The following is a 24498-nucleotide window of genomic DNA, read 5'->3' as shown; positions in this document are numbered from 1 at the left end:
GAGAAGACGCACATGGGGGAATATTTTACCATTACGCATTTAATTCATTGCAATCATTCAAACCTAGGGGACCTGTTGCATTGCAACAAATAATCCACCTGGCTTCTTTGCTCAATAAAATTTGGTCTTTTACCTCCATGTGCATGTTCAACTCTTTCCAATCCAACAAATTTGAGGGTTCTCGGGTCACCATCATCACCTTTAAAATATAACAACTTTCTTATAGGAAACATATATAGCCAAATACCCAAACCTATGTTTATTATTTTATCCATAACTTTGAAGATTTCTGAAAATCATTTATAATGATGTTTTTTTATGCTTTCTTTTTTTTCTAGATGGCCTTAATGCAGACAGCATCAAACAGTCTTCTCAACATCTGAACAGCCGGTGGACAGACTTCTGTCAGTTACTGAGCGAGAGACTTTCTTGGCTGGAATATCAAAACAGCATCATTGCCTTTTACTCCCAGTTACAACAATTGGAACAGACAGCAATTACAGCTGAAAACTGGCTAAAAGCACAAACTACAACAGCCTCTGAGGCACAAACAGTCAAATTACAGTTACAAAAATGCAAGGTGAGAGATATAATGTGCAAGCTTTTATGTTCTGTTTTACATAAATATTGTAACGCTTAAATGAAAAAAAAAAAATGACAAATGACACCATGATTGGGGGAGGGGGGTGAGCATTAAACTTTGATCATAGTTTTCCATACAGTAACAATAATATGTTATACTCTTGGAAATGATAAAAACATATACATTACCGGATGCTAAAAACAGATTCTGCAGTATGCCATACAGCAGAATCAATTTCCCATTTTCTTACATTGTAAAAATAAAAATGCATTGCAACTACACTATTGTATACAGCAAAAGAAAATGTAATGAAACAGAAGCCAGTGAAACTAAGACATAAAGTGCAATTTGTACCTGGCCTAATTGTAGTTGGGAAATAGGGTTCTGAAGATTACAATAAAAACCCTTTTGGAAAACCACTCAAAACTGCATTAAAAAGTGGTTATTTATGGCGGTGGTTCTTCTTAAAGAAAATAGCCACTATTCATTAGATATGATAAAACGAAAATCTGTCACATAAGCAAGGCCAGACTAGGACCAAAGATAGGCCCCGGCATTTTAGACTAAGCAGACAATTTTGGTTATGTGTAAAGCTATGTGAGGATAGTGCCACAAAAGGGGAAGGGAGCCAATGGGGCATCAGCGTCACCCACACCACAATACTATACCAATAGGTTATTACTGGTGATACTCATGATAGATTTTCTTTAATAACTAGATGACTAATTTAAAAACTAGATGATTATATAAAACAAACAAGCTTTTTTTCATTTTTTTTTTCAAAACCTCTCTTACCGTCCTCGCTTCCGCATTGAAGCCAGAATTACTGTGGCTCCTACTGTCCGGCACGTTCTGGTTTGGCCATATGAATCTCCAGAGTACCCCTTTAATTTTACAATACAATCACCACTTACCCGATATTGACTGTATATCCCTCCCCTACCTCTGCTGTGTATGCTGCATTCTGCTCATCTTGGCTGCCTAAGGGCGGCTGCAGCATGCACCTCATAGGCTACTCCATCCACATATCACTGACATCACAGCCTGCACCCCTTGCCTGACCTAAGGAGCTAACTGTAGTACAAATATGGAAGTTGCATATGATGCTCACAGGGCCAGCATCACTACCTATAGATGCCGGCCCTGGGATTCTAATAAAGTCATTACATGTCCCTGGTATCTGTATGGTAGGCAGTGCAGCTGCCATAAAGCTGCCATGTAAAATAAAGCGATCCCGTAATGATGCTCGGTATGCCCAATGGCCAATCAGGCCCTGCATGCAAACTTTGATCTGGATAAGAGTTTGGTCTTTCCAAAAAGGTAATCTTTTGGAGAAGCTTTATTGCATTCATAAAAACTGTATTCCAGTCGTGCAGATATTAAAAGAATATTAACACTTTAACCCCTTATGGACAGACCCATTTTTTACCTTAACCCCTTAAGGACGCAGCCCTTTTTCACCTTAAGGACTGAGCCCTTTTTCGCAATTCTGACCACCGTCACTTTACAAATTAATAACACGAAAACGCTTTTACCGAATATTCTGATTCTGAGATTGTTTTTTCATGACATATTCTACTTTATTTTGGTGGTAAATTTTCGGCGTTAATTGCATCCTTTTTTGGTGAAAAATCCCAAAATTTCATGAAAATTTTGAAAATTTTGCATTTTTCTAACTTTGAAGCTCTCTAATTGTAAGGAAAATGGATATTCCAAATACATTTTATTTTTCTTCACAAACACAATATGTCCACTTTATTTTGGCATCATAAAATGGACATATTTTTGCTTTTTGAAAAAATTAGAGGGCTTCAAAGTAGAGCAGCAATTTTCAAAAATGTCATGAAAATTGCTAAATCTGAAGGGACAGATGTTACAGAACTACAACTCCCAGCATGCCTGGGCAGTCGAGGCATGCTGAGAGTTGTAGTTTGGCAACATCTGGAGGGCTACTGTTTGGGCACCACTGTAACAGTGGTCTCCAAACTGTGACCCTCCAGATGTTACAAAACTACAACTCCCAGCATGCCCAGACAGCCTTTGGCTCTCTGGGCATGCTGGGAGTTGCAGTTTGGCCCCCCTAGTGGTTGCCACAGTAAAGATCGATTTACTTTCACTTTCAATTCCCCCCCCCCCCCCCCCCCCCCGCCCACTGTCGATTCCCTACCTGATCTGGATCATGCAGGCTCCAGCGAAGATCCCAGGTCCCCAGGCATCTTCTCCTGCAGGTACAGCCTCCATCTTCTTCCCAGAGCCCCTCAACATCCAGGGGCGGGCAGAACAGGGGGTTGCCATGGCAACCCCCTGTCCTGCGCTGCCATTGGTCAGAACTCCGTTCTGAGTAATGGCAGGGGAGAGGAGTAGATCGCAGCTTTGCGATCTCACTCCAATCCTTTAGGCTGATCGGGGTTGTTGCTGACAACTCTGATCAGCCCTATTTTCCGGGTGATCCGGTCACCAGAGACCCGATCAGCCCGGGATTGGAGAAAATCGCATGTCTGAATTGATATGCGATTTTCTACGATCGCCGACATGGGGGGTCTCAGGACCCCCCTGGGCGATGTGCCAGGGTGCCTGCTGAATGATTTCAGCAGGCATCCGGCTCCGGTCCCCAACCGGCTAGCGGTGGGGACCGGAATTCCCACAGGCGTATGGATACGCCCTGCGTCCTTAAGGACTCGGAATGCAGGGCGTATCCATACGCCCTGCGTCCTTAAGAGGTTAAAGGGGTATTCCAGGCAAAACCTTTTTTTTACATATATCAACTGGCTCTGGGAAGTTAAACAGATTTGTAAATTACTTCTATTTAAAAAATCGTAATCCTTCCTATAGTTATTAGCTTCTGAAGTTTTCTGTCTAACTGCTCAATGATGATGTCACGTCCCGGGAGCTGTGCATGATGGGAGAATATCCCCATAGGAACTGCACAGCTCCCGGGACGTGAGTCATCAGAGAGCAGTTAGACAGAAAACAACAACTCAACTTCAGAAGCTAATAACTATTGGAAGGATTAAGATTTTTTAATTGAAGTAATTTACAAATCTGTTTAACTTTCCGGAGCCAGTTGATATATATAAAAAAGTTTTGGCCTGGAATATCCCTTTAATGACCAGGCTCTTTATTTAAAATTTGACATGTGTCTTCAGAATGCTTTTTCTGAGCAGACCAATTCTGTGATTATTTTTTTCGTGACATATTCTATTTTATGTAAATGGTGCATTTTTGTTGACACATGAAGCATTTTTTGTGAAAAACTCACAAATATTGTGAAAAACTGGAAAATGTCTGGCATTTTTTTAATTATTTCTTTTATGGTGTTCACTGAGCAGTAAAAGTGATGCTATCTTTATTCTGTGGGTCGATAAGATTATGGCGATACCCATTTTATATAGCTTTTTATGTTATTTTAAATTTTTCTGAGCAGAATTCTTTTTTTCCCTTTTTGTGTTATCATGTTCCGACAGCCGTAACTTTTTTATTTTTCCTCCAATGGTAATAAGTGAGGGCTTCTTTTGAGGGACAAGCTATAATTTTTGCGATACATGCTACCTTCTGATCTTTTTCATTTGCCTATTTGTATTAAAATTAGCTTTTTTATTAGATTTTCTGTTGGATTTTTTTTACGGCATTCACGTACGGGATAATTTATATTATAGCTTTGTAGTACACATCATTACGGACATGGCAATACCAAATATGTATATGATTTGTGTGTTTATTTATGATAATACAGGGCTTTTATTGGTAAAGAGAAATTATTATTATTGTTATTATTATTATGATTTTTTTTTAGTTCATACTTTTATTGACAAACTTTTTTTTCTTTGCTTTTTACAGGTTATACTATGCTGCAATACATTTATACTCCAGCACAGTATGACTTGATCAGTTGCACACAGAACAACCTGTGCAATCCAGCCTGTGGCTGGATCTCACATGCTTCCGTCGCAAGCAGACAGGAGGTCATTGTTACGCCTAGCGCTCCGGGTCCCCGCTCCTCCCCGGAGCGCTCACGGCGTCTTTCTCCCTGCAGCGCCCCGGTCAGTCCCGCTGACCGGGAGCGCTGCACTGTCTTGGCCGTTGGGGATGCGATTCGCACAGCGGGACGCGCCCGCTCGCGAATCGCATCCCAGGTCACTTACCCGTCCCGGTCCCCTGCTGTCATGTGCTGGCGCGCGCGGCTCCGCTCTCTAGGGCGCACGCGCGCCAGCTCTCTGAGACTTAAAGGGCCAGTGCACCAATGATTGGTGCCTGGCCCAATTAGCTTAATTGGCTCCCACCTGCTCCCTGCCTTTATCTGACCTCCTCCCATGCACTCCCTTGCCGGATCTGTTGCCTTGTGCCAGTGAAAGCGTTTAGTGTGTCCAAAGCCTGTGTACCTGAACTTCTGCTACCCATCCTGACTACGAACCTTGCCGCCTGCCCCCGACCTTCTGCTACGTCTGACCTTGCTTCTGCCTACTCCCTTGTACCGCGCCTATCTTCAGCAGCCAGAGAGGTTGAGCCGTTGCTAGTGGATACGACCTGGTCACTACCGCCGCAGCAAGACCATCCCGCTTTGCGGCGGGCTCTGGTGAAAACCAGTAGTGGCTTAGAACCGGTCCACTAGCACGGTCCACGCCAATCCCTCTCTGGCACAGAGGATCCACTATCTGGAAGCCGAATCGTGACAGTAGATCCGGCCATGGATCCCGCTGAGGTGCCGCTGCCAAGTCTCGCTGATCTTCCCACGGTGGTCGCTCAGCAATCGCAGCAGATTGCCCAACAAGGACAGCAGCTGTCGCAGTTGACCGCCATGTTACAGCAACTTCTGCCACTGCTACAGCAGCAACCATCTCCTCCGCCAGCTCCTGCACCTCCTCCGCAGCGAGTGGCCGCTCCTAACCTCCGCTTGTCCCTGCCGGACAAATTTGATGGGGACTCTAAACTCTGCCGTGGATTTTTGTCTCAGTGTTCCCTGCATATGGAGATGTTGTCGGACTTGTTTCCTTCAGAACGGTCTAAGGTGGCGTTCGTAGTGAGCCTTCTTTCAGGAAAGGCCTTGTCTTGGGCCACACCGCTCTGGGACCGCAATGATCCTGCCACAGCCACAGTCCAGGCCTTCTTCGCTGAACTCCGGAGTGTCTTCGAGGAGCCAGCCCGAGCTTCTTCTGCCGAGACTGCCCTGTTGAACCTGGTCCAGGGTAATTCTTCAGTGGGCGAGTACGCCATCCAATTTCGTACTCTTGCCTCCGAGTTATCATGGAATAACGAGGCTCTCTGCGCGACCTTTAAAAAAGGCCTATCCAGTCGCATCAAGGATGTGCTGGCCGCACGAGAGATTCCTGCCAATCTGCAAGAACTCATCCATCTAGCTACCCGCATTGACATGCGTTTTTCTGAGCGACACCAAGAGCTCCGCCAGGAAAAAGACTTAGATCTCTGGGCACCTCTCCCACAGTATCCGTTGCAATCTACGCCTGGGCCTCCCGCCGAGGAGGCCATGCAAGTGGATAAGTCTCGCCTGACCCAGGAAGAGAGGAATCGCCGTAGGGAAGAAAATCTCTGTCTTTACTGTGCCAGTACCGAGCATTTCTTGGTGGATTGCCCTATCCGTCCTCCACGCCTGGGAAACGCACGCACGCACCCAGCTCACGTGGGTGTGGCGTCTCTTGGTTCCAAGTCTGCTCCTCCACGTCTCACGGTGCCCGTGCGGATTTCTTCTTCAGCCAACTCCTCCCTCTCAGCCGTGGCCTGCTTGGACTCTGGTGCCTCTGGAAATTTTATTTTGGAGTCGTTTGTTAATAAATTCAGCATCCCGGTGACCCGTCTCGTCAAGCCGCTCTACATTTCCGCGGTCAACGGAGCCAGATTGGACTGCACCGTGCGTTACCGCACTGAGCCCCTCCTCATGTCTATTGGACCCCACCTTGAGAGGATTGAGTTCTTCATTCTCCCCAACTGTACCTCTGAGGTCCTCCTCGGTCTGCCTTGGCTCCGGCTTCATTCCCCCACCATTGATTGGACCACCGGGGAGATCAGGAACTGGGACTCTGCCTGCCACAGGAAGTGCCTCTCCCCCCCTCCCAGTCCCGTCAGGCAAGCCTCTGTGCCTCCCCATGGCCCCCGTCCTGGTGTCACACTGCCCCGTGCCAGGCCTCGCCCTCTGCCCTCCCTCCCCATTCCCACTCCTGCTGTACTGCCTGCCGTTGAGGAAACCCTCCATTCTTTCCCGGTGTCCTCATCCCAGGGGAGGCAGTTACCGGACAAAGAGAAGGGGAGACCTAAGGGGGGGGGGTACTGTTACGCCTAGCGCTCCGGGTCCCCGCTCCTCCCCGGAGCGCTCACGGCGTCTTTCTCCCTGCAGCGCCCCGGTCAGTCCCGCTGACCGGGAGCGCTGCACTGTCTTGGCCGTTGGGGATGCGATTCGCACAGCGGGACGCGCCCGCTCGCGAATCGCATCCCAGGTCACTTACCCGTCCCGGTCCCCTGCTGTCATGTGCTGGCGCGCGCGGCTCCGCTCTCTAGGGCGCACGCGCGCCAGCTCTCTGAGACTTAAAGGGCCAGTGCACCAATGATTGGTGCCTGGCCCAATTAGCTTAATTGGCTCCCACCTGCTCCCTGCCTTTATCTGACCTCCTCCCATGCACTCCCTTGCCGGATCTGTTGCCTTGTGCCAGTGAAAGCGTTTAGTGTGTCCAAAGCCTGTGTACCTGAACTTCTGCTACCCATCCTGACTACGAACCTTGCCGCCTGCCCCCGACCTTCTGCTACGTCTGACCTTGCTTCTGCCTACTCCCTTGTACCGCGCCTATCTTCAGCAGCCAGAGAGGTTGAGCCGTTGCTAGTGGATACGACCTGGTCACTACCGCCGCAGCAAGACCATCCCGCTTTGCGGCGGGCTCTGGTGAAAACCAGTAGTGGCTTAGAACCGGTCCACTAGCACGGTCCACGCCAATCCCTCTCTGGCACAGAGGATCCACTATCTGGAAGCCGAATCGTGACAGTCATCATTTGACCTCCTGCTGCCACAGCAACCAATGGTGACCCGTGATCGTGTCGCGGTGCTGCAGTTGGTGAACAGAGGGAGCTCCCTCTGTCACCGGTGATCAGTGCTGCAGTCAGATTGACCGTAGCATTGAAGGGTTAACTGTCAGGATCGGAGCGCAGCTCTGCTCCTTACAGCTGTGGCGGGTGCCTGGCAATATGCAATAGCCAGCCCCAGCCGCTGATCACCGCCCGCACGCGGTGTGCGCTGTGATCGGGAATGGAGGTATATATATATGTCAATTTGCGTTATGTCATGGGAAAAATTGACGTATAAATACGTCCATTTGCTTTCAAGAGGGTCATTTAGGTTTTATCAGTTTTTTTAAAGAGGTACTCCGCCCCTAGACATCTTAACCCCCATCCAAAGGATAGGGGATAAGATGTATATATGATCCCCCGCAATCTCTGGGTTGGCACTGCAGCGTTTTTAACATGGAAGTTTGTTTGTGATGCCACACCACGCCCCCTCCATTTGGCTAGTACATTACCGTCAGCCCACCTCCCATAGACATGAATGGAGGGGGTGTGATGGCTGGGTCGCCCATCATTCAGCCCAGTGCAGAGTTCACTCCATGCACCGGATGACTGGGGTGCTGGCCACTGGATCCCCCCACAATCAGACACATATTCCCCTCTCCTTTGGATAGTAGATAAGATGTTTAGAGGCAGATCATTTTTGCAGCTAAAACCAGGAATCAATTGAAGAAAGAGGAGTTATATCTGGGATTATAGTATAACCTTCACTGTGGGATATATGGACGCATATTTACCAGAGCAAATTTGCCAGAATTTTGGTTCAGTTTTAGCAAAACTTGCGCCAAAAGATCTCAATTTATCTTCAGCTTTGCCTTCTGAACCCATTAGAACATTATAAGTAAAAATGAAGTCAATTTTGCTGCTAAACTGCTGAAGTCAGGGAAAAGGTTTGCACTGTGTATAATCACTTGGACCAAGACAGCCTCCCCTGTTATACATAACCAACCAACCAAACAACTAGGAGGCACCTCACCCATGAGGTCCCCCTCATATTGTTAAAAATACTATTGTGTAAGGCTGCATTCACATCTCGTTTTTTGCAATACATGTCCCGTATCCGGTTTCAGTGTAAAAACTGTATGGAACCGTATTGCAAACTGTATATATAGACATGTCATTGAAAACCGTATGCCAAACGTAGCATTCGGTTGTGCACGTTTTGCATAATTTACGGTTTTATACGTTTTTTTTCCCGTACACAAAACCGTAGTCTTCTACGGTTTTATGTCCGAGTGAAAAACCGGATACAACCCGTATCCATTTTTTTAAAATGGTGGTCTATGGGACCCGTACTGAACCATATGTGCGTACGGTTCCATCCGGTTTGCACAATACGGGTTTGCACATGCGCAGTGAATGCTGAAAGTTCTTCCCACAAATAGAACAAGAAGAACTTTATTTAATTAAGGACAAACATAAAATCATATCCGTTTTTATTTTGAAAAACGTATTAAACCGTATGCAACCGGACATCCGTTTTCAAACCATATATGGTTTAAAACCATACAGAGGTGGTTGTATACAGGTCTGTCCGGTTTTGAGACATACTTTTTTTTTTACAAAAAAACGAATACGGGAACCGTATTGCAAAAACGAGATGTGAATGCAGCCTAAGATTTTATGAGCCTGATCAGAATTTCTCTTGGTTATTGCCATAAAGCTCTTGTTAATATTGGAGATGAACGGAGCAGATGTTCTTTGTGCTCCATTGATCATAAGTACCACAGCATGTCAGATTGGATTATGAAGGTTTTTTTTGCCAATAGATGGAAACTATCCGAATATCATATTGTTCCATATGATTGTGCACTATATTTTGCAGGCAAATTATTTTTAATTAATAATTTAAATTAAATTAAAAGTAAATATTTATGGGTATTTTTGTACAGTTGTTTTAAAACCGCTGCACCATTTCAATGTAGTAAAAATGATATCCAGATGTAAACCTCACAGATATATATAAAAAGGGCACATTTCCATCATAAATCTAGCTCATAGAAGGTGATTTATATTGTACTGTGTACATCCAGACAGATTTTTATTTTGGTTCCGCCTGTAATCTGCCAACTGTATGGAAAAATATGGTGTGAATTCAACTTTCCCTAGTACAAGGAGATCTCCACATACAGTCCATAGAACATCAAGATTGGGGCTGTATTGTGGGTTTAACCATGTAATATTACACTAAGCAATTGCACTAACGAGTGCAACTATGATTTTTGGTACTTTACATTTTTTAAAGCATACTTTAGAATAAAGCTGTCTGCCACAGCAAGAGCCAGTGGAATGTAATTCTATGGCGCTAGGTCTCGCTGTTATGGGGACGTCTCATACTGCTCAGTGATATATAGCTGAAAGGGGCAGGGAACGGGGAATAAAAGCTTCCGTTCAGGTGTTTAGTAGATTATTTTGTAATGCATTGCATTTAGAAAAATGACTATTGTGCACAGTGCTGTATGATAGTCCTTTGTCATAAAATCACCAGAGGTATGCTTTAAGGAACTTGTTAACATTATCAATGTCATGGCAGTCTCATTATTGCTGTATGGTTTATGCTGTTGAACTAAATGATTCATTTCAATACCTTTAAGTGTGCCTGCTCCTGCATAAATGTTACATCACGCTATGTAGTTACCAGTTGTGTCAAAAACAGCCACATTTTATTGTGCTGCAAGCAGGGCTAAAGAATAAAGGCTGGTAGTGTTAGTCATATATCCCGAAAATGGACAAAATAATAGCTCCAGAGATCAGTCTTATGACATATCTGTAGACGGTTTTACAGTTTGGAATAAACTTTAAATTATAGCACTTTCATGAACTTCACGATCGGTGGCACAGATCCAGTCATAGAAACTTATTGGTAGGATAATGTTGGCAGCAAGTCTATTGGTGTATATCTCTGAAATCTCTGCGCTGCTTGTAAAATGCTTGACACACAACTATATTAGTTACCAACTGCTTTAGAAAAATGCACAAAGATAGGGGAACTGGGAATAGGAAAACATTTTACTGCTATGCTCTCTGGACAATGTACATCAGTTACAGTACTTTAGAATGCATATGGAGGCATTTAGTGTAATTATGGACAATGTAGATATAATTATAGCAGGTAGATAAAGGTAAATGTCCAGTAGTGCAATATATATTTTTTTTTATTCTAGAAACACCACCACTTTTGTCATGGGTCCTGACTAATAATGCAGTTTAATCCTATTCATTTGAATGTTGCTAAGCTGTAGTATTTGGTCAATATTATTGCCAAAATCAAGAGTTAAAGGGGTACTCCACTGCCTCAGCGTTTGGAACATTTTGTTCCGTAAGCTGAGTCTGGGCATTGGGGCTCATGACGTCACGGCATGCTCCCTCAATGCAAGTCTATTGTAGGGGATGTGGCAACCTCTCATAGACTTGCATTGAGGGAGCATGCGGTGACATCACAAGGGGGCATGGCCATGATGTCACGAGCCTCAGCACCCGCACTCAGCGTTTGGAACAAAATGTTCTGGACACTGAGGCAGTGGAGTAGCCCTTTTAGCTGACACAGACAAAAAAAAAAAAACAACAACATTTTTTTTTCTATTTTTTGAACCCACATTTCATTTGAGTGAACAAATGCTGACAAAAATATGACATATAAGCCCAGCCAAACGCCAGCCTTCACCCTATATAGCAAAATTCTGTACCATAATAGGAGATACAGATTGATAACCTGTTTACACCACTGCATGCTTATCTGTGTATTATAATAAACACATAATCATATGGAGGGGGAGATTATAAATGTGGCCATTATACTATCTTTCTTTTCATTTATTTATTTATTTATTTTTTTTTTCGTTTTTTTATTTATTACATTTTTTATATTACTTTGAATTCAGTTCTATATTTTTGTCATTCGGGAAACAGGATGAAATTGGTCGTCTGTTAGCACTTAAGCCTACAATTGGATCCTTGCAAGTTCAGGGAAAACAACTGAAAGAAAAGGAACAGGGGCCAATGTTTCTGGATGCAGATGTAGCAGCTTTTCTCAAACACTATAATCAAGTTCTTTCCAACTTGCAATCTAGAGAAAAACAGCTTCAGAACAGTAAGTGCTATGGCAAAGCATATGGAACTATAACTATTAAGAACAGTCCCTCGGTATGATTTTCATGTGATTGATCTACATTGTACAATAAGGTTATCTTACTGATAAATTATACTGTATACTAAAACTAACAATAGAAACATTTCTTTTTCATTGTTGCTGTTCAATAACATTTGGAATTGTGTTGTGTTATCATTTATTTATGCTTCTGCATTTAATAATTTAACAAAGAACTGGCTTTTATTAGGAAATCGGAATTGTACAATATGTGGCGTTTAAACTTGCTATTTTCCTATCTCTAGGCTCTAGAGGGTTACTAGAAAAGCTATAAAATGAAGTTTAAGCCCTTACGGACCATGGGTACACTCTGACATCCTGGTACTTAAGGACCAAGCTTGGTCCCATGCAAACCCCTGGGGGGTCCTGATTCAGATTGGCCATTTGCGGCGATTCCGGGTCATTCGGGTCTCCAGTGACCCAGTGACTTGGAAAAAAAAGGGGGATAGGTGCCGTCCTATAGCACTGGTGCCACCTCACGATAGTCCTGATTCGTCGTCCATTACCTGGACGAATCAGGATGTCCCTGACGGCACTCGCTCTGTCCTTATTTCAGAGGGCAAGAGCGGGTGCCGGGAGTGAGTACCTGGAGATCCCCGGCATCAGCGGCGGGATCAGGACCCCCGGAGCAGAGACAGTGGCGGTGGCGACAGTAGGATCCAGCAGAGCAGCAGAAGGAGGTAAGCCTGGCCTTCTGCTGTTGCTTAGCAACAACTCCCAGCATGCACAAAAAAGCATGCTGGGAGTTGTTGTTATGCAACAGCAGAAGGTACTACTACAACTACCAGCATGTCCTTTGGTAGTTTCTGCATGCTGGGAGTTGCAATTATGCAACAGCTGGAGGCCCATTTTTTCTATGAAAAAGTGTGCCTCCAGCAATTGCAAAACTACAACCACCAGCATGCACAAACTACCAAAGGGCATGCTGGGAGTTGCTGTAGTGTGACTCAAGCTGTTGCAAAACTACAAGTCCCAGCATGCCCTTCGGCTGTAAGTGCATGCTGAGAGTTGTAGTTTTGCAACAGCTGAAGGCACACTGGTTGCGAAACACTGAGTTTGTAACCTAACTCAATGTTTCGCAACCAGTGTGCCTCCAGCTGTTGCAAATGACTACTCACAGCATGCACTCCGTACATGAACGTCCGTACAGACTGTACATGCTGGGAGTTGTAGTTTTGCAACAGCTGGAGGCACAGTGGTTGTGAAACACTGAGTTAAGTAACAAACTCTCAGTGTTTTGAAACCAATGTGCCTCCAGCTGTTGCATAACTACAACTCCCAGCATGTATGGTCTGTCAGTGCATGCTGGGAGTTGTAGTTTTACAACGGCTGAAGGTTCCCCCCCCCCCCCCCTCATGTGAATGTACAGGGTACATTCACACGGGCAGGGGTTTACAGTGAGTTTTCTGCTGCAAGTTTGAGATGCAGTAGATTTTCTGCCGCAGCTCAAACTCCCAGTAGGAAACTCACTGCAAACCCCTGCCCGTGTGAATGTACCCTAAAAACACTACACTACACCTACACAAAATAAAAAGTAAAACCCTACATATACACATACCCCTTACCCAGTCCCCCCCCACAATAAAAAATAAAAAATGTCTTGTATGGCACTGTTTGCAAAATGGAGCCTCCAGCTGTTGAAAAACAACAGCTCCCAGTATTGCCAGACAGCCTCTCACTGTCAAGGTATTCTGGAAGTTTTGCAACAGCTGGAGACACGTTTGGGAAACACTGCCATAGGGTATTTTGGTTGCGGAAGCAAATCCCCAACTTAGACCTCAAATGCTCATAGCACTCTCTCGCTTTGGAGCCCTGTCGTATTTAAGGCAACAGTTTAGTGCCACATATGGGGTATTTCCGTACTCGGGAGAAATTGCGTTACAAATTTTGGGGGTCTTTTTCTCCTTTTATCCCTTATGGAAAGGTATAGTTGGGTTCTATACCAGCATGTTAGTGTAAAAAAAATTACGTTTTTTACGCTAACATGCTGGTGTTGCCCCATACTTTTAATTTTCACAAGCGGTAAAAGGAAAAAAAAGACCCCCAAAAAAGACCGCCAAAAGGAAAAAAAAGACCCCCAAAATAATGTAAAAAAATAAAAATCTTTCAATATACTTATTTGTAAAATATTTTCAGGTATTTGGGGTTTCTTAACTATATTTACGTCCTGCGCCGGCTCCCGCGATATGAAGCAGGGTCGCGCTGCGACCCCGCATCACATCGCATCGGTTTTGGCGCTCATCAACGGCCGGGACCCGTGGCTAATACCACACATTGCCAATCGCGGCAATGTGCGGTATTAACCCTTTCGAAGCGGTGGTCAAAGTTGACCGCTGCTTCGAAAGTGTAAGTATCCCGGATAGTCAGTCGGGCTGTTCGGGACCACCGCAGTGAAATCGTGGCGTCCCGAACAGCTTGCAGGACACCGGGAGGGTCCTTACCTGCCTCCTCGGTGTCCGATCGACAAATGACTGCTCCGTGCCTGAGATTCAGGCAGGAGCAGTCAAGCGCCGATAACGCTGATCACAGGCGTGTTAATACACGCCAGTGATCAGCATAGATCAGTGTGTGCAGTGTTATAGGTCCCTATGGGACCTATAACACTGCAAAAAAAAGTTTAAAAAAAGTGTAAATAAAGGTTAATAAAGGTCATTTAACCCCTTCCCTAATAAAAGTTTGAATCACCCCCCCTTTTCCCATAAAAAAATAAAACAGTGTAAATAAAAATAAACATATGTGGTATCGCCGTGTGCGTAAATGTCCAAACTATAAAAATATATCATTAATTAAACCGCACGGTCAATGGCGTATGCGCAAAAAAATTCCAAAATCTAAAAAAGCGTATTTTGGTCACTTTTTATATCATTAAATAAGGAATAAAAAGTGATCAAAAAGTCCGATGAAAACAAAAATGGTACCTATAAAAACTTCAGATCACAGCGCAAAAAATTAGCCCTCATACTGCCCTGTACGATTTTTTCCAGAAGTACGACAAAATCAAACCTATATAAGTAGGGTATTATTTTAACCGTATGGACCTACAGAATAATGATAAGGTGTCGTTTTTACCGAAATATGCACTGCGTAGAAACGGTAGCCCCCAAAAGTTACAAAATTGCGTTTTTTCTTCTATTTTGTCGCACAATGATTTTTTTTCCTTTTCGTCGTGAATTTTTGGGTAAAATGACTGATGTCACTGCAAAGAAGAATTGGTGATGCAAAAAATAAGCCATAATATGGATTCTTAGGTGGAAAATTGAAATGGTTATGATTTTTAAAAGGTAAGGACGAAAAAACAAAAGTGCAAAAACGGAAAAAACCCTGAGTCCTCAAGGGGTTAAGGACTCAGGGTTTTTCAGTTTTTGCACTTTCGTTTTTTCCTCCTTACCTTTTAAAAATCATAACCCTTTCATTTTTCCACCTAAAAATCCATATTAAGGCTTATTTTTTGCGTCACCAATTCTACTTTGCAGTGACATTAGTCATTTTAAACAAAAATTCACGGCAAAACAGAAAAAAAATCATTGTGCGACAAAATCGAAGAAAAAACGCCATTTTGTAACTTTTGGGGGCTTCCGTTTCTACGCAGTGCATTTTTCTGTAAAAATTACACCTTATCATTATTCTGTTGGTCCATATGGTTAAAATGATACCCTACTTATATTGGTTTGATTTTGTGGTACTTCTGGAAAAAATCATAACTACATGCAGGAAAATGTATACGTTTAAAAATGTCATTTTCTGACCCCTATAACTTTTTTATTTTTCCACGTACAGGGCGGTTTGGGACTCATTTTTGGCGCTGTGATCTGAAGTTTTTATCTGTATGATTTTTGTTTTGATCGGACTTTTTGATCACTTTTTATAAATTTTTTAATGGTATAAAAAGTGACCAAAATACGCTTTTTTGGAATTTGGAATTTTTTCACGTGTACGCCATTGACCGTGCGGTTTAATTAATAATATATTTTTATAGTTCGGACATTTACGCACGCTGCGATACCATGTTTATTTTTATTTTTATTTACACTGTTTTATTTTTTTATGGGAAAAGGGGGGTGATTTAAACTTTTATTAGGGAAGGGGTTAAATGACCTTTATTAACACTTTCTTTTAACTTTTTTTTGCAGTGTTATAGGTCCCATAGGGACCTATAACACTGCACACACACTGATCTCTTACACAGACCACTGGCGTGTATTAACACGACTGTGATCAGTGTTATCGGTGCTTGACTGCTCCTGCCTGGATCTCAGGCACGGAGCAGTCATTCGTCGATTGGACACCGAAGAGGTGGTATTAGCCGCGGGTCCCGGCCGTTGATGAGCGCCGGGACTGACACGATGTGATGCGGGTTCGCAGCGCGACCCCGCTTCATATCGTGGGAGCCGGCGCAGGACGTAAATATACGTCCTGCATTGTTAAAGGGTTAAAAAATCTTAATCCTACCAGTACTTATTAGCTGCTGAAGTTGAGTTGTTCTTTTCTGTCTGACAACAGTACTCTCTGCTGACACCTCTGTCTGTCTCAGTAACTGTCCAGAGTAGGAGCAAATCCCCATAGCAAACCTCTCCTTCTCCGGACAGTTCCTGAGACAGACAAAGGTGTCAGCAGAGAGCACTGTTTTCAGACAGAAATGAACAATCTAACTTCAGCAGCTGATGAGTACTGGTAGGATAATATTTTTTAAATAGAAGTAATTTATAAATCTGTTCAACTTCCTGGAGCCAGTTGATATGAAAAAAAAAATAGTTTTTCACAGGAGTACTCGTTTAAAGACAATGAAGAAGGTATAAGTGTTGATAATATGTAGGTGAAAAAATGTACGAGGTGAGAACAGTCTGAGGTTAGTTGGTAAAAAAAATAACAAACAAAAAAAAAAACATTGAGATAAAATATTATTTTACTGAAAGAATGGGGGATGCTTGGATTAAACTTCCAAGAGATTTTTATTGGGCTACAGATTGATATTAACTGTTAAGTGACAATGTGATCACACACAACTGTGTTATTATCAATTTGTAGCACAAGTTTTGCCCTTGCCTAAAGCATAGAGAAAAAAAGTACACGCATGGCAGGTAAGAAGATAAAATTAGCAGATAAAGAAGTTGGGCCAGGGTTAGAAAAGATTTCCCCTGCAGCTAATAGCAGGAGAATAGATAGAAACAGCCGGTGGTTCAGTGATCTAATTATTACTGTACATACAGCTGGTCTGGTGCTTAATATTAACTCTATGATAATATTATTTAGATATAGTATAGAATTCTTCCTCTATTACTTAATGTACTAAGCTGTTATTTGGTCATTTTACTTTGCTGTTGTTTAATTTAGAGCACAGTATTATTTACCTGCAGTGAGTGGCACTGCTACTTAGCCAATTTATGGCATAATACTTACTGCAGTATATGTTGGCTACTACACATTATAGGGCAACTGTATGTTATGTTATTTCACTGTTATTTAGGCATCGTACTATATAACTCTAAAAATTAGGCATGATATGACAGTACACCAGATGGGCCTTACTCAACCATACACGGTTTAACCCCTTAAGGAATCAGGGTTTTTCAGTTTTTGCACTTTCGTTTTTTCCTTCTTACCTTTTAAAAATCATAACCCTTTCAATTTTCCACCTAAAAATCCATATTATGGCTTATTTTTTGCATCACCAATTCTACTTTGCAGTGAAATTAGTCATTTTACCCAAAATTCACGGCAAAACGGAAAAAAAATCATTGTGCGTCAAAATCAAAGAAAAAACACCATTTTGTAACTTTTGGGGGCTTCCGTTTCTACGCAGTGCATATTTCGGTAAAAATGACACCTTATCATTATTCTGTAGGTCCATACGGTTAAAATGATACCCTACTTATATAGGTTTGTTTTGTCGTAGTTCTGGAAAAAATTACATGCAGGAAAATTTATACGTTTAAAAATGTCATATTCTGACCCCTATAACTTTTTTATTTTTCCACGTACAGGGCGGTATGGGACTCATTTTTTGCACCGTGATCTGAAGTTTTTATCGGTATGATTTTTGTTTTGGTCGGACTTTTTGATCACTTTTTATTCATTTTTTAATGGTATAAAAAGTGACCAAAAAGACGCTTTTTTGGACTTTGGAATTTTTTTGCGCGTACGCCATTGACTGTGCGGTTTAATTAATGATATATTTATATATATATATAGTTCGGACATTTACGCACGCGGCGATACCACATATGTTTTTTTTTTTTATTTACACTGTTTTATTTATTTTTTTATGGGAAAAGGGGGGTGATTCAAACTTTTATTAGGAACCTATAACACTGCACACACTGATCTCTTACACAGATCACTGACGTGTATTAACACGCCTGTGATCAGTGTTATCGGCGCTTTACTGCTCCTGTCTGGATCTCAGGCACGGAGCAGTCATTCGTCGATCGGACACCGAGGAGGTAAGGGCCCTCCCGGTGTCCTGTAAGCTGTTCGGGACGCCGCAATTTCACCGCGGCGGTCCCGAACAGCCCGACTGACTAACCGGGATAGTTTCACTTCCACTTTAGAAGCGGCGGTCAGCTTTGACCGCCGCTTCTAAAGGGTTAATACCACACATCGCCGCGAGCGGCGATGTGTGGTATTAGCCGCGGGTCCCGGCCGTTGATGAGCGACAGGACCGACGCGGTATGATGCAGGATCATCGACGCCGCTTCATATCGCGGGAGCTGGCGCAGGACGTAAACATACGTCCTGCGTCGTTAAGGGGTTAAAGGGGTACTCCACTGGCCAGCGTTTGGAAGTAAATGTTCCCAATGCTATTTTCACGGCCACACACCCTCCATGCAAGTCATTTAATTCCGAATGCTGGCCAGTGGAGTACCCCTTTAATCCTTCATAATGTCCCTACTTGTTAAAAGGGTTTCTGGATAACCACAAAGTTTCCAACTACTGAGATCCTCAGCGATTTATTGTAATCTGAAGGGAAACTTTATAGCAGGTGTCCAATTTCCCTACGGTGCCACCTCAGGAAATATTAAGAATTACAATATGCATATTTACATCACAGGGAGGGATGCTCTTTTAAACGGTTCTTTCATTTTAGAAAGAGATGTAGATCCTACACAGGGGATACTCTCTATTATCGGATAATATCCTTTTGTTTTAAAATCCTTTATTTTTTATTAAAGCAAGAACCAAATAACATGGATCAGTCAAAGAGGCCTCTTTGTAATATATGAAAGACATCAACACACAATAAGTTAGCATAAGCTAGGTAATAATTGAAAGCTTCCATAGGTGCACAGATGATATAGTAAAAACATTTTGGTTTCAAACTCAACTAAGGGTATCCTAATAAGGTAAATAAAAATAGTTTTCTAAACTGTAAACAGTTGTCCAACAAAAAAGGTGTAAATTAAGTCTGGATTCAAAAGTAAAAAATACAAACCTTTTGCTTACTTCTACTCAGCTGTCCCCATCCCCTGCTATGTATGTCCCAACAGTGCCAGGTTCCAGCTAAGCTTTCGTTCTTTTGTTTAAACACACAAGTGGAACCTTCTGAGCCCCTACTGCCAGTGGCGATCACCACCATGACCAGTGATTGTCTGAGCAGATACATCCTGCATGTCAAAACAAAAGCAGGTCAGACACTTCTGGGATGTTGCAATGATGAATTAGATCAGGAGAGGTTTTTTTTTTTTTCTTCCCTTTTTTAGCCCACCCCCAAACCAGACATATACACTTTTTAATTTGTCAGAAAAAAAGGGTTGAGTGTATAAAATAAATAAATTAATTAATTAATAAATAGATAAATAAATAAAATATAGCCCTTTTATGATTAGTAGATATGACCACATACCTATTTCTCATTAAGGGTGCGTTTACACAATCGTCTGTCCCCGTTTTTTTTATCCCCGTTTCTGTTCCGTTCTTGCAGGCTGTAAATGGATCAAAAACGGCTTTTAAAAAATCCCATTCATGTCAATGGGATTTTTTTTACTATCCGTTTACATATGTTTGTACCGGTCTGCACTCATTTCAATTTTTTTGATGGCAGAAAAAATGGCACATGTAGTATTTTTTCTTCCGTCAATAAAACTGAAGAAAAAACGGATACAGTAAATTTAACATTGAAGTCTATGGAAAATGGATGCCTTTAATGTCATCCGTTTGCATCTATTTTTTCAATCCGTTTTTTGATCCGTTTTTACTTCTGAACATGCTCAGAACCCCAAAATTTTTTTGTGGGGGTTTATTAACTGAATGGATACAGATGGATACAGACGGATAACATCCGTTTGCATCTGTTATTGACCGGTTTTTTTTAAAGTCCATTTTTATTTTTGATGGAAGAAGAACAGGACGGGTCTAGACGGCCGTGTGAACTCAGCCTGATGCATAAGTGTCTTAGCCTGAATGCATTTTTTGCAGGTATCTATTAGCCATCAAAGGTAGTTGGGTGGTTAATATCATGCATTTTATTTCTGAAGGTTTTATGCAAAAACAAAGTCATCACATTAATGTGTCATACTCATAAAATCATATTTTAAAATATGTTTTAAAGATGAACTAGCTTTTAAATGAAGATAAAGAATTGTTAGAGGAAGACGTTCTTACAGGAAAGCAGTTTTCATATTCCTTAGCTTTGCCAAGTCATTTCTCCATTTTGTAGCCTGCACACAAAAGCAGCAATTTAACATAGCTCATAAGTGTGTCTCAATTGAATTAATGTTAATGCCACATTTTCCTGATTATTTAATTGGTAATTATCTTTTTCTTCCACTGTCTCCCTTCACATTATGACATTATTCTTATACATATATGCAGTTGCATGAGCTTCACCAGGGTGAACTCTTTCCATTAAAACCTCAGATTTGAGGCTATTATATTATTTTTACACTCAAATTTGAGTTATGCAAAGTTTTATACAATAGAAATATTTCTAACTGGGTTTTTGACATTTTGAAATATGTTCATTCATTTTTCACTTAAAAAAAAGCACATTAGCTTTTTCTGTATGTAAGACATTGAAAGTCTCTGTAGATTAGTACATTTTAGAAGAGTAATATCGTAACACATTGTGAGAGTTTACAACGTTGTAATGTCATCTTTAATGAGGTTGTCTAACTAAAACCAGCTGATCACAAGTCAGGCTTTAAAGGGGTACTCCGGAGGAAAACATATATATATATATATATATATATATATATATAGATAGATAGATAGATAGATAGATAGATAGATATTTTTTTTTTTTTATCAAATCAACTGGTGCTAGAAAGTTAAACTTTAAACTTAATAGTTAACATCAATTTGTAGCCCATGTAAAAGGGCCTTTTATAGAGACATGTGTTTATCCCATGCAGGATGACTGTGGATTTACCAATAAAATCTCTTGAAAGTTTATTCCAAGCATCCCCCATTCTTTCAGTAAAATAATATTTGATCTCAATGTTTTTTTTATTTTTTTTACTAACCTCAGATTGTTCCCACCTCTTACATTATTTGACCTACATATTATCAACACTTATACCTTCTTCATTGTCTTTAAAGGGGTAATCCTGTGAAAAACTATTTTTTTCATATCAACTGGCTCCAGGAAGTTAAACAGATTTGTAAATTACTTCTATATAAAAAAATCTTAATCCTTCCAGTACTTATCAGCTGCTTTATGCTCTAGGGGAAGTTCAGTAGTTCCATTCCGTCTGACCACAGTGCTCTTGCTGACACCTCTGTATGTGTCAGGAACTGTCTGGAGCAGGAGAGCTTTGCTATGAGGATTTGCTCCTACTCTGGACAGTTGTTGACATGGACAGAGGTGTCATCAGAGAGCACTGTGGTCAGACAGAAAATAACTATATCATTTCCTGTGGAGCATACAGCAGCTGATAAGTACTGGAAGGATTAAGATTTTTTTTAATAGAAGTAATTTGAATTTTTTTACTTTCTGGCACTAGCTGATTTAAAAAAAATATATGTTTTTCCACCGGAGTACCCATTTTAAACCCCACACGATCAAGGAAGGCCAATGGTCACTTGTTTCCCTGCAGCTGTTGCATTTTGTTACATGACTGGCTCTATAGCCTCTATATGGTCTGAAATGCAAAAGGATGTCTTCAAGGGATTATTTTTTGTACATATAGGGATTACAACAGAATTATTACCAGATTACAGTGTCCCATAGGATTCTCTAGGTGAAAGACATGGTATATCACAACAATCCTTTAGTGTGAAAATAAGACCTTTGATTATACTATTATCAGTTAACAAGGAACATTGTCAGGTTTGTATCTAATAGCGAGCGGTAACTGCAAATATAGAATATATAAAATGAATCACGTGTAAAATATAAAAAAAAATCCTCCTGTAGTTGGGGAAAGGCATGACAACTCAGGTGATCTCTTTTAACCTCAAGACTATCTTCTTAAATAACACTCTATAAAGTTAAAATAAATAAATATGACATCTAGAAAGCAAGGTTTTGTCGTGGTTAAAATATATTTTAAAGCAAATTTGCTAACTCTTTTAGAAAATATGAAAACTCCTGGAAAAAAGGCAGATTTCCTGGACTCCTAGTTTAGTCTAAAAATGTCCTGGGCACCCCACATACTTATGTCTCCCCATTTGTTTGTATCCCTAACATTGACCAAACCAGCAGAACCATCTGACCATCTAGTGAGTGGGGAAATGTGGCAATGCCCTTATTTTCATCAACTTCACATTTCTGGAAAGAAGAATCAGGCATCATGCCTGATCTATTGTTTTGTCACGCCCCCTCCCATAGACTTGCATTGAGGGGCGGGGTGTGACGTCATACGGGGGGGGGCGGAGTCGTGACATCACAATCTTCCGTCCCGGTGGTCGAGATGGACTCAGCCTGAGGACCTCCAGCGGTTCCAGAAGCCGCTACAGGTGAATGCTGCATGGTAGATCCAGGGGGTCCCCAGCAGCGGGACCCCAGCCTTCTGACATCTTATCTCCTATCCTTTGGAAAGGGGATAAGCTGTCTAGGGACGGAGTACCCCTTTAAGGCAGACAAGTCACCTACAAGATGTTTTTAGCACTGCTTATTACCTTCCCCCCATTGAGAGCACAAGACTGTGCATGTCAGGTCAGAAGGAATGGTTGCCATCCAAGTGTTTGGACAACAGCTATTCAAGGTGTATGGCCACCTTCAGGCCTATAAGAAATCCAGTCAAATAAACTGAGGACACCTACCAAACCTCTTATACTGTAATTGTTTAAAATTGGATGAATATAACTTTGTCATTAATTTTATTAGAATTTGGATATGCTTGGAAAATATCATGCCAAAACACAGACAAATAATATTTACCAGTTTCACATTCACATATATTAATCTCACTTGTGTATTATGTTTTAATTCATAACCTGATTTAAAAGTGTAATTGTTTTGTCTGTTTTACTCCAGCTAAATTGAAAAAGTGATGTCCATTGTTTACTAATTGAAACCACATTAATGGTTTTTATCAGTTTTAGAAAGTTTACCTCCAACACAGTACAAGGAGAAAATGAGCACTATCCTTCTGTGGATCCAGCAGTCTGAAACCAAACTTGCTATACCTCAGGTCACTGTTACTGAATGTGAAATTATGGAACACAGACTCAGGGAGCTAAAGGTTTGTAATATGCCAGCTATCTAATGAAATACAGTACTGTATTACTAATCCAACAGATACTCTGGTCGGCACAGCTTAAATGTCACTATGCACCTGTGTTAACCAGATGGTGTATCCAGGCTTTCTCCAGCTTCTCAAACAGCAATTACATCGGTGCTCAGTGGCAACAGCAAGCAAAGGTCCAGAGTAGAGTAGAGAAGACCACGACACTCAGGATGCTGTAAATCTTCATAACTTTATTGCTTCATGGGTAAACACAGACAACGGGAGGTGGGGAGAAGGATGGGCTGATGGCCATTTCACAGCTACTGCAGCTTTGACTGAGCTTCGACAGGGGAATAAAATTGCAAAAATAATACGCTATACTAGGAAACTGCAAGCAATGGAAGCATGCTTCCTGGAACCTGTAGCCAGATATACCGAACAGATATTCACAGATCACAAAAAAATTACTTCCTTTCCCAATGCATTGTGCCAACAATAAAGTTTGGTGATACTGACTATGCTGATGTTTATGTTTGTCCGTAGATCATTAGTTGTAATGTAACAGTTTACAAGGATATACAAGAAAATTTTGTGCGTCCACACTGGTGGCTGGCAAAGTCAGTTCTCTGGTGTACAAATAAAGGCCTATAGATTGGTTATCCAAGTTAAATGTAGAAATAAATCAGTTCCTACTGAACCCATTCTAAACATATTTATTAGAGATGAGCAAATTTTTGAAAAATTAGATTTGGCCGATTCGCCAAATAAGAAAAAAAAAAATCTATTTGATCCGAAAAAATTATCGGCAAATTTTCATTAGTAATGTATTTTAATAATAAGTTTTTATTTTATTTTTAATTTTTTTTATTTTCTTTTATTAATCATTGCATAACCTTACAGAATATTAAAGCAATAAACATATTCACCAATCTTTTGGACATACATAAAACATTGATTATTTGAATATACAATCCTACAAAAGTATATTATTACAGGGTTTCAAAAAGACTATCTTGGTGGTCCGAGGGCTTCAAAAGCCACAAACAAAACAAAGCAAAACCAGAAATACAAGGCAACACAAAACGAAGACAAAACAGAAA

The 24498-nt window shown here is 41.5% G+C and overlaps 1 protein-coding gene across 2 annotated transcripts in view; it reads left to right on the top strand.

Moving 5' to 3' along the window:
• DMD (dystrophin) overlaps window positions 1-24498 on the top strand; it is a 2642350-nt gene that overhangs the window by 975809 nt on the left and 1642043 nt on the right. For both annotated transcript variants that reach the window (XM_056556147.1, XM_056556148.1), the window contains exons 20-22: window positions 339-580; window positions 11555-11735; window positions 23268-23413. In XM_056556147.1, the coding sequence (XP_056412122.1) occupies window positions 339-580; window positions 11555-11735; window positions 23268-23413 (569 nt within the window). The remainder of the gene's footprint in view (window positions 1-338; window positions 581-11554; window positions 11736-23267; window positions 23414-24498) is intronic.

This window comes from Hyla sarda, chromosome 2 (genome assembly GCF_029499605.1).
Source record: "Hyla sarda isolate aHylSar1 chromosome 2, aHylSar1.hap1, whole genome shotgun sequence".
NCBI classification, from domain to species: domain Eukaryota; kingdom Metazoa; phylum Chordata; class Amphibia; order Anura; family Hylidae; genus Hyla; species Hyla sarda.
This window is presented reverse-complemented; position numbering and strand designations above follow the sequence as displayed.